The sequence below is a fragment of the Mesocricetus auratus genome, unplaced genomic scaffold, assembly GCF_017639785.1.
Source record: "Mesocricetus auratus isolate SY011 unplaced genomic scaffold, BCM_Maur_2.0 Super-Scaffold_100011, whole genome shotgun sequence".
Lineage (NCBI taxonomy): Eukaryota > Metazoa > Chordata > Mammalia > Rodentia > Cricetidae > Mesocricetus > Mesocricetus auratus.
The window spans coordinates 26505083-26522067 of NW_024429195.1; the positions used below are offsets into that span (position 1 = coordinate 26505083).

General features: G+C 38.0%; 1 protein-coding gene across 1 annotated transcript in view; it reads right to left on the bottom strand.

Annotated features, from left to right (window-relative positions):
- Positions 1–11984: 11984 nt before the first annotated feature.
- Adad1 (adenosine deaminase domain containing 1) overlaps positions 11985–16985 on the bottom strand; it is a 37303-nt gene continuing 32302 nt past the window's right edge. Inside the window, exons 11-12 of the mRNA XM_005069699.4 lie at positions 16206–16338; positions 11985–12303 (exon numbers count right to left, since the gene is read on the bottom strand). Coding sequence (XP_005069756.1) covers positions 12190–12303; positions 16206–16338 — 247 coding nt within the window. The 3' untranslated portion in view covers positions 11985–12189. The remainder of the gene's footprint in view (positions 12304–16205; positions 16339–16985) is intronic.

Sequence of the window (16985 nt, forward strand, 5' to 3'; positions counted from 1 at the left end):
AATTGGCAAAGAATGGGCTGGAAAAACTAGCAGAGACAGCTGATCTGAACAAGGGGGAGATATTGGACCCCAGACCGACTGCTGGGAGGCCAGCATGGGACTGATCCAGACCCCCTGAGTGTGAGAGTCAGTGAGGAGGCCTTGGCAACCTATGGGGTCCTGGGCAGTAGATCAGTATTTATCCCTGACATACAAACAGACTTCGTGTGTCCCTAACACAAAGAGGGATGCTCTCTCAGCCTGGACTCTTAGGGGAGTGCCTGGACCCCACCCTGAGCGCAATGACAGACTCTGGATATCCCCTATGTGGAAGGAAGTGGGGATAGGGTGGGAGGCTGGGAGGGATGGTGGGGGGGGTGCGGGAGGAGGGGAGGAAGAGGGAACTGGGATTGACATGTGAGGCAAGCTATTTAAAATTAAAGTAATATAAAGATAAAAATTTTAAAGATATATACAAACTTAAAACAGTCAAGATATTTTTGAAGAAAAAGAATTCATACAAGCAACATGTGGCTGGCACCTTTTCTTGAAAGTATACAAATTGGGCCAGCACTATGGTTCCATAGATAAGAACTCTTGTCCTGAAAGCCTGACTACCTGGGTTCCATCCTAAGAACACAAAATGGAAGGCAAAAACTAGTTTCATATGGAAGGGGAGAATTCACTCCCAAGTTGTCATTTGATCCCCCACACACACACTATAGTATTCTTTTAGCGACACAACACAGTCCACAAAGTACTTTTGTTTCACAACCTGATATCTATATTGAATAATGGTTTCAGAAAATGAAAGACGGGTGTTATTGAGAAGATGAAAGAGACAAGACTAAGGTTGTGGAAAACTCTATAGAGGACTCAGTATTTTGGGCATATTCAATTAAAAAGAAAAAGAGTGATAGAAATCCTATTGATTAATACTTAGCAGCTAAATCCCACTATAGAAATGTTATGCCAATTCTGGTTCCAGTAGTCTACACATACTATGGGATACTAGTGTTATGATATACTAACTGACTCATGGTTATGCACCCAAACATACTTCTACTTTTTACATTTCATGAAGTAACAAGATGGGTATTTTCTTCAACATGAAACAGTTGAGGAAGTTTATGTGATCTAATATTATCCACATTTAAAAGCTGCTAAAGTAAGATGATGGGTAAATGGAGACTCATTTACTATTTTCTACTTGTTTTAATTCTCATAATTTCTGAGATGAAGGAATGGGGATGTACTCAGTTGGTACAGTGCTTGCCAAGTATATATGAAATTCTGGGTTTAGTTCTCAGCACTACAAGTCAAGTGTGGTGGCGCATACCTATAAGCCCAACATTTGAAACGAGGAGGCACAAGTTCATCCTTGGCTATGCTGTAAGCTTAAAGCCATCCTGCAGATAAGACCCTCTCTCAAACAAACCAGAAACCTTTTTATTTTCACAATAGGAAAAATGTTGAACATTTCATTTCCCAACATAAATCCTTCAAGAGCTTCTTTCTCCCTGTCTGCTATATTTAACTCTGAATTTTTCCTCCAGTGTTCTGCATGCTAGCCCCTAATTGCTGTAATATTTCTTGTATAATCATTGCTTCAGTGTTTTCCATGCAGAATGCATATTTCCTATCCTTCAATGCTTGACTCAGACAGCAGAACCAAGGAGCTAAAGGACTTAGCTGTAGATCAACCCCTTTAGTTATTGAGTTTCGAACAACTTTAGAAGTGGAAGTTTAAAAGTCTGATTTTAGAAGCTTCTTCAAGTGAACTATCTTGCAGATCTCAATAGATTACAAAGAAAGGGGCAAAAGGTAGAGTTGCTTTTGATAAGGTATTCAGGGTCCTCAAGCCATAATCTCTGAATGATGAATGAAAACCACAAAGGTAAACTTCATCCTTGAATGACAGGGGCTTCAGCTAGAAGATTAAATTCCTTCCAACAGTCATAGTCAATGGGTCATGCTGCATTCAGGTTCATCTCCTTCCACTCTTGCTGACCACTGCCTTATACCAACTGCTTTCTCTTTATCCCTTATAAAGTCTCCCCTTGGTACCCTATCTAGACATAGACTCCTTTTCTCTAAGCCAAGACACCTATGAGTAGAAATAGTATCTAAAAATGTTCAATGACTAGGTAGCAGGTGAAAAGTTCTGTGGGAGAATAAAGAGATGATTGAGCAGTTACAAGTATATACTGCTCACAATCAATTGTAACTCCAGCTCCAGGGAATCTGACCTCTTCTAGACTCTATGGGTACTTGCACTCATGTGCAAACCTCCCCCACAACTGAAAATAAAATTTAACTTAAAAAATAAGTTCTGTCTGAGAAGCAATTGAGTCATATTTCTTTCCACTCAAAAGAGATGATTTTTTAAAAATTTATTCTCATTGCAGGATAGCACTAGGACCCTCAACTATGCAGAATTTAGAGATTAACCATCTGCTGATCTCCCAGATGTTATAAATGTGAGGGGCCAAGAGAAGGTGAGGCATTTCAAGTTTTTAAAGGAAATTTTACCATTAAGTAGTAAAATCAAAAAAACAAAGACTGACATTTTTCCTTGAAAGAAAGCTGGTTGTAACAAGATTAAAAAATATTTACAAGAAAATGCCAACTAAAGAAATAAGCAAAAATAATCATAAAATATCATACTGACGACGCTTGATAAATGATGCTTGACTGAAAAGAAATAAAGTAAAAATACTGTGTGGAGCAACCATTTTTGTTTTTTGTTTTTGTTTTTTCAAGACAGGGTTTCTCTGTGGCTTTGGAGGCTGTCCTGGAACTAGCTCTTGTAGACCAGGCTGGTCTCCAACTCACAGAGATCCACCTGCCTCTGTTTCCCGAGTGCTGGGATTAAAGGCATGTGTCACCATCCCCCAGTAACAATATTTTATTTCTATATCAAATAAATCCTTTAGATCACTTAAAATGGGAACTCCTTTTAAAGAATGCATGAAAATAAGCCATTAATCATAATCATTTACCAGACTCTTTCCTAATGTGATTAGGATTTTTAGGTATTTGTATGTGGAGTATATTCATGAATTCCTGAGTCACAGATTGACATTCTAATTATTGGTTTTCTATCACCTAGCATGGTGAGTGGCATGGATCATACACTCAGATGACTGCTAAACTAATCAGTAAGCTAGTATTATTTTTATTCTTGACTTTTACTTTTAATTATAAAAATCTATAGTGGGATACCAGATACAATGTTGGATATTACATCTGTATGGATAATTTTTTTTGTTTTTACGAGACAGGGTTTCTCTGTATTGTTTTGGAGGCTATCAGTCCAGCCTGGCCTCGAACTCACAGAGATCCGCCTGCCTCTGCCTCCCGAGTGCTGGGATTAAAGGTGTGCGCCACCACCGCCCGGCTGTATGGATAAATTTAAAGTAAAGACAAAGGAATATGAGTTCTCTTTTAAACTGTAAAAAGTTAGTGGCTTCCTAAACTACATAAGAGCTATAACAGTTTTATGCCTATAAAAGTAAATAGGAGACCCGGACTGCACACTGCGGTTCCCATCCTGATGGGATTCAGGCTGTCCAGAGACTGCCAGCACCATAGTCCCTTTCTCTACTCACGGGACTAGGTAGGCCTGGGCCTGCTTCCGGCCCACCTTCTGGTGTCCTGCACACAACTAGCCAAGGCCAGGGTACTGTACACTGCAGATCCAATCCCAACAGGGTCCAACATACGCAAAGACTGCCAAGGCCCTGGTGCTAGGACTGCCTCTATCCAAGCAAGAGGAGAGCCACCAGAGTATTGGACCTGCTTGTACCCATCCAAAAGGGAACCATGGTCACATACCCACCAGGAGAGGAAGAGACTCCTTCAGCACCCACTGGAAGAAGTGATGGGAAGGAGTCAATATAAAAACGCATTCAGCAACAGAAAAACCAATATGACACCACCAGAGTCTAGAGACTCTACACCAACAAGACCTGAACACCCCAATGCAGATGAAGCAGAAGAGAATGACCTTAAAAACAACTTCATGAAAAATAGAGACCCTCAAAAAGGACATGAGAAAAATCCCTTATAGAAGCGGAAGTAAAAACAAACCAAAAAGTGCAAGAAAGGGGGGAAAAGACAAAGCAAAAATTGCAAGAAACAATTCAAACAGTGCAAGTGTTGAAAGCTGAAACAGAGACAATAAAAAAACCCACAATCTGAAAGAATGCTGTAAATAGAAAAGCTGGGCAAATGGTCAGGAACTACAGATGCAAGCATAACCAACAGAATACAAGAGATGGAAGACAGAATATCAGGTGTTGAAGATACACTAAGAGAAATAGATTCATTGACCAAAGAAAATCTTAAGTCCAACAAATCTCTAACACAAAATATCCAGGAAATATGGGGCACCATGAAAAGACGAAACCTAAGAATAATAGGTTTAGAAGAAGTTGAAGAAAACCACCTCAAAGGGGCAGAAAAAATATGCAACAAAATCATAGAAGAAAGCTTTCCCAACCTAAAGAAAGGCATGCCAATGAAGGTACAGGAAGCTTACAGAACACCACATAGAGTGGATCACACACACAAAAAATTCCCTTGCTACATAATCAAGACCCCAAACATACAGAATAAAGAAAGAATATTAAGAGCAGCTAGGGAAAAAGGTCAAGTAACATACAAAGGCAAACCTATCAGAATTACACCAGACTTCTCCATGGAAACTCTGGAAGCTGGAGGCCACGGATGCCGGCCCAGGCTAGTACACCCAGCAAAGCTTTCAATCAATATAGATGGAGAAAAAAAGATATTCCATGACAAAACCAGAATTAAACAATACATACCCACTAATCCAGTTCTGGAAGGAAAACTCCAATCCAAAGAAGTTAACTACAACCAGAAAAACATAGGCAATAAATAATCCCACTTTACCAACAGCTAAAAGAAAAAAGGGGTGAAAATCCACACACAATTCCACCACCACCACCAACTCCAAAACAAACAAAAATGAGCAATCAATGGTCATTAATATCCCTCAATATTAATGGTCTTAATTTGCCCATAAAGGACACAGGCTAACAGAATGGATTATAAGACAGAATCCATCCTTCTGCTGCATACAAGAAACACACCTCAGCTTCAAAGACAGACATTACCTCAGAGTTAAGGGTTTGGAAAAGATTTTCCAATCAAATGGACCCAAGAAACAAGCATGGGTAGCAATCCTAATATCTAACAAATTAAACTTTAAACTAAAATCAATCAAAAGGGATGAAGGAGGTCATTTCATACACATCACAGGAGAAATCCAACAGGGTGAACTCTCAATTTTGAACATCTATGCCCCAAATACAAGGCATCCACGTTCATAAAAGAATTACTAAAACATTACTAAACATAAAACATTACTAAAACTCAAATCACGCAAAAAACCTCACTCACTTATAGCAGGAGACTTTAACACTCCATTCTCACCACTAGACAGGACCACCAGACCGAAACTTAATAAAGAAGCAAAGGGGCTAATAGAAGTTATGACCCAATTGGGTTTAACAGACATCTACAGAACATTTCATCCAAACATAAAAGAATATACTTTCTCAGATACAACATATCAAACCCCAACAGGTACAAAAAAATTGGAATAACTCCATGTATCTTATCAGACCACCATGCATTAATGTTAGAATTCAACAGCAACACTAATTGCAGAAACCCTACAAACTCATGGAAATTGAATAATGCACAACTGCACCATTCCTGGGTCAAAGAAGAAATAAAAAAAAGAAATTAAGGACTTCCTAGGATTCAGTCAGAATGAAGACACAACAAACCCAAACTTATGGGTCATAACAATGGACACTGAGGAAATCCAGAGAATCATCAGGTCATACATTGAAAACCTGTACTCCACAAAATTTGAAAAATCTAAAGGAAATGGACAGTTTTGTGGATAGATATCACTTGCCAAAATTAAATCAAGAACAGATAAGCAATTTAAATAGACCTCTAACCCCTAAGGAAATAGAAGCAGTCATCAAAAGTCTCCCAAGCAAAAAAAAAAAAAATCAGGTCTAGATTGCCTCAGGGCAGAATTATACCAGAAATTCAAAGAACAACTTATACTAATTCTCCTCAAAGTTTTCCATGCAATAGAAACAGAAGGACCTTTGACAAACATTTTTTTCCGAGGCTTCAATAGCCTTGATACCCAAATCACACAAAGACACAACTAAGCAAGAGAACTTCAGACCAATATCCTTCATGAACATTGATCAAAAATACTGGCAAATCAAATCAAAGAACACATCAGAAAACTCATCCATCATGATCAAGTAGGTTTCATCCCAGGGATGCAGGGATGGTTCAACATATGAAAATCCATCAATGTAATCTACCATATAAGCAAGCTGAGAAACAAAAGTCACATGATCATCTCACTAGATGCAGAAAAAGCCTTTGACAAAATCCAACATCCCTTCATGATAAAGGTCTTGGAGAGATCTGGAATAATAGGAACATACCTAAATATAATATAAGCAAAGTACAGCAAACTAACAGCCAAAATTAAACTAAATGGAGAGAAACTCAACACGATTCCTCTAAAATCAGGAACAAGACAAGGCTGTGCACTCTCTCTATACCTCTTCAATATGTACTTAAGTTCTAGCTAGAGTAATAAGACAACAAAAGGAGATCAAGGAGATACAAATTGGAAAGGAAGAGGTCAAAATTTCACTATTTGCAGAAGATATGATAGTTTACATAAGTGTCCCAAAAAACTCTACCAGGGAACTCCTACAGCTGATAAATACCTTCAGCAAAGTGACAGGATACAAGATCAACTCAAGAAAATCAGTATCCCTACTATATACAGATGACAAAAGGTCTGAGAAAGAAATCAGAGAAACATCACCCTTTACAATTGCCATAAACAACATAAAATACCTTGGGGTAGCCGGGCGGTGGTGGCGCACGCCTTTAATCCCAGCACTCGGGAGGCAGAGGCAGGCAGATCACTGTGAGTTCGAGGCTGGGCTTGACCGACAGCCTCGAATACAATACAGAGAAACCCTGTCTTGTAAAAACAAAAAACAAAAAAACAAAAAAAATACCTTGGGGTAATGCTAAACAAACAAGTGAAAGACCTGTATTGCAAAAACTTTGAGTCTTTAAAGAAAGAAATTAAAGAACAGAAAGATCTTCCATGCTCTTGGATAGGTAGGATTAACGTAGTAAAATGGCAATCTTGCCAAAAGCAATTTATAGATTCAATGCAATCCCCATCAAAATTCCAGCACATTCTTCACAGACCTTGAAAGAGCAATTCTCAACATTATATGAAAAAACAAAAGATCCAGGATAGCCAAAACAACCCTGTTTTGCAACAAAGCAACGTCAGGAGGCATCACCATCCCTGACTTCAAGCTCTATTATAGAGCTATAGTCCTGAAAACAGGTTGGTATTGGCACAAAAATAGACAGGTAGACCATTGGAATGGAATTGAACACCCCAATATTAACCCATACACGTATGACCACCTGATCTTTGACAAAGAAACTAAAATTATACAATGGAAAAAATAAAGCATCTTCAACAAATGGTGCTGGCATAACGGGATGCTGGCTTGTAGAAGACTACAGATAGATCCATGTCTATCACCATGCACAAAACTTAAGTCCAAATGGATCAAAGACCTCAACATAAATCCAGCCACACTGAATCTGTTAGAAGAGAAAGTGGGAGGCACCCTTGAACGAATTGGTATAGGAGACCACTTCCTGAACATAACACCAGTAGCACAGACTCTGAGATCGACAATTCATAAATGGACCACCTGAAACTGAGAAGATTCTGTAAAGCAAAGGACACAGTCAAGACAAAAAGGCAGCCCACAGAATGGGAAAAGATACTCACTAACCTCACATCTGACAGAGGGATGATCTCCAAAATTTACAAAGAACTCAAGAAGCACGTCTCCAAAACACCAAAGTATCCAGTTAAAAAGTTGGATACAGATCTTTAAAGAGAAGCTTTTTCCTTGAGAGAAGCCTTTCCCGCCAGCCTGGTTCTAGAGCTGCATCAGTCCCAAATAAACACACAGGAGGCTATGTTCATTATGAAGCTGTTGGCCTTGCTTGATTCTTACTGGCTAGCTCTGACTTAAGTAATTACCCCATAATTGTTAATCTAAGTATTTCTCTTACCGGAGAATAGTTCCGGGCTTCCTACCCCATGGCGGTTACATCTCGAACTCTCCTGTGTTTCTCCTTCCCAGAAATCTCCTGGACTCCTAGTCCCACCTATCTAGATTTCTATTGGCTCAACAGTGCTTTATTAACAAATGTACAGGACTTCCCCCATCATCTCCTCTTTTCTGTTTAAACAAAAAGAAAGGTCTTAACTTTAACATAGTCAAATTGCATATAACAGAACAGTTATCAAATAAGAACATAGTTACAATATTTTAGCAAGATTTAAAGAAAATATCATCCATCCCATCCTTGTGAGTCCAAAGTTCTATGTAGCTTATCTTTTATCATAGCTAAGGAAAACTGTAAGTATAACTATCTGTCTTCAACTCCATCAAAGACCACAGAAGGATAATATGTAAACACTAGGATTGACAGAGATATCTTACTGCCTGGACAGTCACCCAAAGTTCCTCTGTAATGTTGGGGCATCCATCTTCAGCCCAGAGGCCACTTCTCAGCAAAGCAGGAAATTTCAAACTGTCCATCAGCATTGGCAGTCTGTCAGTCATTTTTCTGTGTCCTGCAGAAAGTCTGGTAGACTCTTCCATGAAGCAAGAACCCTGTAAGACTGATTTCAGCAGTCACTTTTCTGTGGGTCTTGCATGTCCAGATTATACAACAACAGTCAAGTAGTACAGGCAAGCGCAGTTTCTTGCCCAAATGGCTAATCTTGCCATGTTGAAAGCAAACTCCATAACAAGTTTCTTCGATGCCCATCTTCCTCTCAGACATAATTGGTGCTGCCAGGAGCAGACATTTCTCATTGTCAAGAAAAACCCTAAACCATTTTAAATGCCATTTTCTGAAGGTCTTTGAAAGGTTTGAAGATTGCCTATCTATCTCAAATATATCTAGAAAACCTAACTTACCTAACTATAAGTTCTATTATAAGTAACTATCTATAGTCTTTATTCAATTATGCATTACATTTTAAAAGATCAGTATAAGCACAATACTTAATCAAGAGGAGAAATATACACATCACAAAATTGACCTTGAATTTGCATCAATAAATGAAAAACAATACCCATACCATAATTCCCCTTTTTACCATTAAAAGGAGATTGGTTGTGATCATTAACCAATTATAAACAATCCCATTTAAATGAAAACAAAGATTTATAAACAAGATGGGAATTAGAACGTCGCTCATTCCAAACTGCTTCATGCTGGAAGGGGCACTGTTCATACCATGGGGATCATGACAAAACTCAGAAATCTGTATAAGTCCTTATTTTCAGGGTCTGTAAAGCTCCATCATCTTAGCTGTTTCAGTTGTTGGAACACCTGCTCCACTGCTTCCGGGGGTCTTGGTTCGTCAAACCACAGAAGCCTGGAAGGAATCCTCAGCTTTTCATTTTCTGTAGAAACATAAGCAAAATCTCCTTTTCCAAGTAACATATCCTTATTCTTAAATTTTGAAGTCAAGGCATTTTCAAAAGATATAAGTTGAATTAATTCAGCAGCATTTATAATCAAGTGTACTTTAGCAGCTGTTCCTTCCTGAGCAATTATAAAACTGAAAAATACAATAGCGTACAGTATCCAGACTCTCCGTGTATTTTCCATCTTTGCGTGGCTTATTTATTTATCTATTATTACTTTATTTATTTTACTTTTATTTATTTTTCTCTGAGACAGGGTTTCTCTTTGGAAATCTGCCTGCTTCTGCCTCTGGAGTAAATCCTACCGGCGTGCGCCACAACACTGGCTTTTTTATTTATTTACCACTTTGTCGTTTCATTTTCTCTCTCAATCTCACGTATGTTTTTAAACACACTGTAAACCTTTAGAGGTTTTGTTCATCCAAGTCTGACTTTACTGTAAATCTTTATGTTTTTCTGGCCACGTGTCTTATCTGTTAAAACCACGGCTGTTTTAAACTGCTGTTTTCAAGATGGCGGGCATAAGCGTGATTGCAGCTTACCGCCTCAGTCCATGCTGACATCCAGCAAAAGCTGCCACTTCCAGTTGTACGTACACCCCTTTTAATCATTAGCAGAGTCTCGTAAAACAACCTTGCTAGCTGATTTTTTTTTTCTTTTTATGCCCAGTCAGGAAGACTCCGGTAAGCGAGCCATGTGAATCTCGGGTTGTCGATAGCAAAACAGAGCCCACCTGAGAAAATGCTGCTACCAAAAATCTGTGCTTCTCAACGTTCTTCTGTTTCTAAAATTCCTTTAAATCTTTTGTTATTTTGCATGGAAATTCAATCCCGCTCCTGACAACCATTTTGTAAAGAGAAGCTTTTTCTTTGTGAGAAGCCTTTCCTGCCAGCCTGGTTCCAGAGCCACATCAGTCCCAAATAAACACACAGGAGGCTATATTCATTATGAAGCTGTTGGCCTTGCTTGTTTCTTACTGGCTAGCTCTGACTTAAGTAATTACCCCATAATTGTTAATCTAAGTATTTCTCTTACCGGAGAATAGTTCCGGGCTTCCTACCCCATGGCGGTTACATCTCGAACTCTCCTGTGTTTCTCCTTCCCAGAAATCTCCTGGACTCCTAGTCCCACCTATCTAGATTTCTATTGGCTCAACAGTGCTTTATTAACAAATGTACAGGACTTCCCCCCATCACAGATCTAAATAGAGAATTCTCAATAGAGGTGTCTAAAATGGCTGAGAGACACTTAAGAAAGTGCTCAACATCCCTAGCCATCAGGGAAATGCAAATCAAAACATACCATCTTACTCCTGTCAGAATGGCTAAAATCAAAAACACCAAAGACAATTTATGCTGGAGAGGATGTGGAGAAAGGGGAACATTCCTCCACTGCTGGTGGGAGTGTCAACTCATACTGCCACTTTGGAAATAAGTATGGAGATTCCTCAGAAAAATGGGAATCAGTCTACCACAAGACCCAGCAATTCCATTCTTAGGCATATACCCAAAAGATGCACATTCATACAACACAGACGTCTGTTCCACTATATTCATAGCAGCATTATTTGTAATAGCCAGAACCTGGAAGCAAGCTATATACCCATCAACTGAAGAGTGGATAGAGAAAATGTGGCTCATTTACACAGTGGAGTACTCTTCAGTGGGAAAAAAAACAATGGAATCTAGAACAAACCATCCTGAGGGAGGTAACCCAGTCACAAAAAGACAAACATAGTATGTACTCATTCATATATTGATTTTAGACATTGATTAGGGGAGTGCCAACCTACAATCCCACTGCCAGAGTCTGGGGAACAGAACCTTCATCCAGTGACTAATGGAAGCAGAGGCAGACACCCATAGCTAAACACTGAACTCAACTCCTAGAATCCAGTGACGGAGAGGGAGGACTGATGAGCAAATGGGTCAAGATTGGGCTGGTTTAACCCACAGAAATAGCTGACCTGAACAAGGGGGAGCTCTTGGACCCCAGACTGATGGTTGGGAGGCCAGCAGCATGGGACTGATCCAGACCCCTTGGATGTGGGTGTCAGTGAGGAGGCCTAGGCAATCTATGGGGCCTTGGGCAATAGATAAGTATTTATCCCTGGTGTACAAATGGACTTTGGGTGCCCATCCCACAATGAGGAATGCCCTCTCAACCTGGACTCTTGGGGGAGGGCCTAGGCTCTGCCTTGAATGAACAGACTCTGGAGATGCCCCATGAAGGGCCTCACCCTCCCTGGGGAATGGAGTGGGGATTAGGTGGGGTTGAGGGCCTTGTGGGGAGGCAGTGGAGCTGGGATTAACATGTGAAGCAAGCTTGTTTCTAATTTAAATTTTAAAAAGGAAAAAATAAATAGAAAATGTCTACATGTTTAATCAGGTAACTTTTTATAAAAGGCAAAGGAGCATGATGTTTCAATACAAGGTGACATGGGTATTTACACATTTTTATCAATGTCTGGGCATTGTTACAAGACTTCTACTATTAAGGCTGAAGCCTCAATATTTTAAAACATTTTTATCAGTCAAACACATCAAAAATAAAAGATTTTTAATATGACAATGTGCTGTCTAATTCACATACTAAATTGCTCTATACAGGGAGACTTCACAATCCAGGAGCCATAGCCATGCTGCTGCAAGTAGGACTTCAATAGTGCTTTAGCTTCTTGATAGGGTCCAGACATACACTAGAGAGAGAGAAAATTAAATTGAATTGGCCTACAGAGTAAATAGCCCCATACTGTTAAACGTCATGCTTTTAAGAAACCAAATGGAAAAAACTCTGAACTCCTGTACTAATTTAAAACAATTATTTCTCAACAGACCTAAAAATGTGACTTTGATTATTTAACATTTTAATTAAATATAAACAAATTCATGACAGAAAAATTGAAAGAAACACAAAAGTATGACCTAAAACTATAGGTAACTACCATTGCTATTTTCATATGTCCTTGTTTTCTGCATATGTCTTTAAAAAGCTACCTTTTTATGATTTATTGTAAAACTCACCCACTGCAAGTGTACAATCTGTTCTTTGTTAAAAGTTACTGACATGTGCAAATGTTACCAAAATCCAGTAGTAAACTTCACCACCTCTAACAATTCCATTTTGCCTGCCTGCACTCAGTCTGTATCCCCGCCTTTGGCCCTAGCCTCAGGAACTACACATCTTCCTGTTTCTAGATTCATTTTCCTGGGAGTTTCATATAAGTTGATTAATACAGTAAGCACTCTACTATGTCAGGATAGCACAATATTTAGCCTAGGTTATATACTGAGGTCCTATTTCTAAAAAGCAACCATCTATATGGAAGCAAGACCCTCCACTGACAAATCAACTCACTAAGTTTTTGTTGTTTTTAGAAATATTTAAAAAGTGTTTTAAAGAAATAATGTTACCAATGAACTTAATAGGCTACAGTATTATACAAAGTTAACTATTACACACATGGCCATACAACTCTGTGTGACTGGAACAAGTCTGCAGTTTCTAAGGTACATCTAGCTTAAATTGTGAAACAGGTAAGTTTTCCAACTTTGTTCTTGCTCAAAATTGCTCTGATTTTCTGTGACTTTTGGATTTTGCCCTCAGCCTCACAACCAGCACATTTTCTACACAAATGTCTGCAGCAACATTGCTTTTTGCACTGAAGCAGTAGATTAAATTTGAAGACATGTGCCATCCTAACAACACTGAGATTTCCAACTCATGAATTTGTTAATCCTCTTATTTACATCTTTATCTCCCTCTGCAATGTTTTATATTTCTAGTGTAAAAAGTCTTATAACTCTTTTGTTAAATTTATCACTGTGTGTGGACCTGTGTGTTTCCTGCTGTGTGAAACGGCTTTCTAAAATAGATTTTTGGAATATTCATTCTTAGGATGTAATTACATAATTTATTTTTATATTGTTCTTATTCAGGAGCTGGAGAGAGAGCTCAGAGCTAACAGTGCTCGCTGCTTTCCAGAAGACTCACATTTGATTCCCAGCACTCACATCAGTGGCTCACAGCCACCTTAACCCCAGCTCCAAGGGATCTGACACCCTCTTCTGGTCTCCACAGGTAACTTATTAACAAGCAGCTGCTGGAAATCCTACACAATGGCGCCTTGTGATCTGTAACGGTGAGACTTTTTTCATTCCAGCTTTCAATAATTCATTTACACTCCTTTGATCACTAAGAGATTAAATTTTATTTCTTTTAAGGAACCAATTTTGGATTTCATTTATTTTTCTATTAATTTTGTTTCAAATTTCATTGATTTCCACTCTGATCCATATCATTTATTTCATTTATTTTTCCCCATCCCCCACTTTTATTTTTTACCAATTTCTTGAGTTGGAAGCTTAAATAACTGATTTTAGGATTCTTTCCTAATATAAGCATTTAAATCTATATAATTTTCCTATTTTTTATCATTCATGATCTTTAATACATTGTGTTTTTTAACTCATTTTAAGATATTAGTTTTTTTGAAAGTTTTTTCCCTAGAAACCATTGGTAATCCATAAGTTAATTTCCAAATATATAACAATTTCCCAGATTTCACTCTACTGTTAATTGATATTTTAATGCTACAGTGGCCAGAACATATTTTCTGTGATGTTTATGTTTTATTTGTAAGTTCTCCTGCTTTTACTGTGAGAGGTATACAGCTGCTATGGTCTCATCCTAGTTTTTTATTCTACTTTAGTTTTACACTAGTCCTAGAATCCCAGGGGTTACCGTGTTTCTATAGTTTAGAGATAAATGATTTAGTAACAGCAGATATTGTACTCAAATACATCAGAACTTCAAGGCTTCTGCCATCTTCCGGCAAACTTGCGTGAAGAAGTGGGTATATTTAAAATTGCACCCATATCTTAAGTATTCTTTGGCTTTTGTTCATTGCCTGTTTTTCTTGAACCTGTCTGTCCTCTATATGATCTTTATTCTTCCCATCAACCAGAGAATACGGAACTTCAAGTTTACTCCAGTCCTTTACTTTTCCCATGCCATCTTGGTAACAAGATTTACCACCTGCCTCCAATAGGTACTGCAACTTGAGCCAGTAAATTCACCAGCTTTTCCTATTCATTTCTACCATGTTTGGCTTAAGCTGAAAAAACAAACAAACCACAAATTGTTATCCTGTCTCACATCAAGACCATCCCCTCTGACTGTAAATCTATGACTTTAGTGATGTCTTCATTCTGGTAAGCTACACTCCACCATTCAAACTACAGACATGAAAACAGTTCCAAGCAAGACAATAAACTCATTTTTCTTATTTAGCACTTCTTCAACAATATATAGTTTTGATATTTGAATTTTTCTAGCCTTAATTCATTTCTAGAGTTATGAAAGTCTGTTTTGACATTTTCATTTTTTATACTTGTTTTTACAAAAGGACCTGTAGACTCTTTGCATCACTGAAGACAACAATGATCTAGAGGAGCTTATACTTAGTTGTAAGAGGGAATGTGTGCACAGACTTATAGTGGATAGAACTTAAATGGGAATATATGTATAGGCTTATAGTTGATATTACTGCTTTGCAGCTCAAAAGTATGGTTTGGTCATTTTAATGCTGGCAAAAATTAACAGACTTTCATACAACATTGTATTATTAAAATCAGAAAATTAAAATACTAATGATAACATGGGAGTGTGTACATGTCATAGTAAATTAACGCAGAAAAAAATAAAATCCAGTATGTGCTGTGACTTTAGCTCAATGCTTGTTTTGCATGTACAAGCAATCTTAACTTTTGTTTAGAAAGAAAAAATCTGTATGTCTGCTAAATCATGTCCAAATTAGGGTCCTGAGTTAAACTTATTTTGCGCAATATACTACTGTAAGACTTAACATTAACATTCCACAGTTAATAATGCCGTGCGGGGTAAAAAGTTTTATTACCTTTGATTCTCTGGGCATAACAAAAAAGTATTAAACAATATTGTCAAAATAAGTGTGATAATGTTATATTCAGAACTACTTAACAAATTTTTGCTATCTCCATAGATCCACCATATTGTTGCCCATAGCTATACTGTTGAGGAGTATTATTTTAAGTGTGTTACATTTGTTTATGCTATGGAATATTTGTTTTAATGATGCAAAGATGTGTTGCATTCCTTTACGTTGCATTTAACTCTGTGAAGCTGTGTTACTTTGCCCGTCTAATGGCCTAACAAAAAGCTGAACTGCCAATAGTGAGGCAGGAGAAAGGATAGGCAGGGCTGACAGTATAAATAGGAGGAGAAATCAGGAGCAAGAGAACAAGGAGAGGAGGACACCCAGGGCCAGTCACCCAGCCAGCTGCAGAATAAGAGTGAAAGTCAGATACACAGAAGTGAGAAAAGGGACTAGCCTAGAGGCAAAAGGTAGATGAGAAAATTTAAGTTAACAAAAGTTGGCAAGAAACAAGTAAAGCTAAGGCTGGACATTCATAAGAAAGAATAAGACTCAGAGTGTGTGTGTGTGTGTGTGTGTGTGTGTATCTAGGAACTGGATGGTAGGCCCCACAAAAGTCAAAAGAGTAAGAGGAAAGAGTAAAAAAAAAAACAAACAACAACACTGCACTTCAAAGGTCACCTTACCTTAGCTGCATGGTATGTCCGAGCTTCAAGTAAATCATCTGTTTTAGCTTCCTTAGCAAGCAGATTAAATCGACTTAACATTGCAGCCTTACAAAGCCGACTTGCCATTGACAAACCACTTTTAAATGGGGAACTAAAGTCAAAAGGAATGAAACACGCAGTAATCATAGTTAATGATTTATGTTGGCAACTGTAGGGATTAAATAACAGTTCACAAATATTTATGATCCCAATTAGGCAGAAGAATGCATGTAGTGAGCTTTATTTTAGGTAAGAAGCATCCCAAGTACTTAACTGCTGTCAGAAACTAATTTAACTTAATTTATTACTGTATTACATCAAAGGTTAAAACAGAGTATTTGTATTTGAATATTTCTATCATTTGAAGTAAAATTGATATATGATAATACAAATCAAAGCAGTTATTGTTCCATGTTTGACTGAAAGGGAGTGTGGAAATACCACACCTGCTGGAGTGGTAACAGCTACTGAATTCTGACTACAGCAATAGGTGACCTGGGCAGATATATGTAACACATCTCCTGAAATTGTACAGTGCATTCTCTGCAAGCAAACTTTAATTTAGAAAACACTACTTCAAAGCTATCCATATGTATGTGTGTGCATGCACATGAATTATTGGTCTCTTTTAATAAAAGTAGGTTCACAGATCACAACCCTTCCTACTAAGTAATTTCCCCCTCCCATTATAACTTATTAGCTGTTCTGGTTTCCATGTAGCTTTTCAAGAGTCATATACCCCCTTGAATTTGTGCTAGC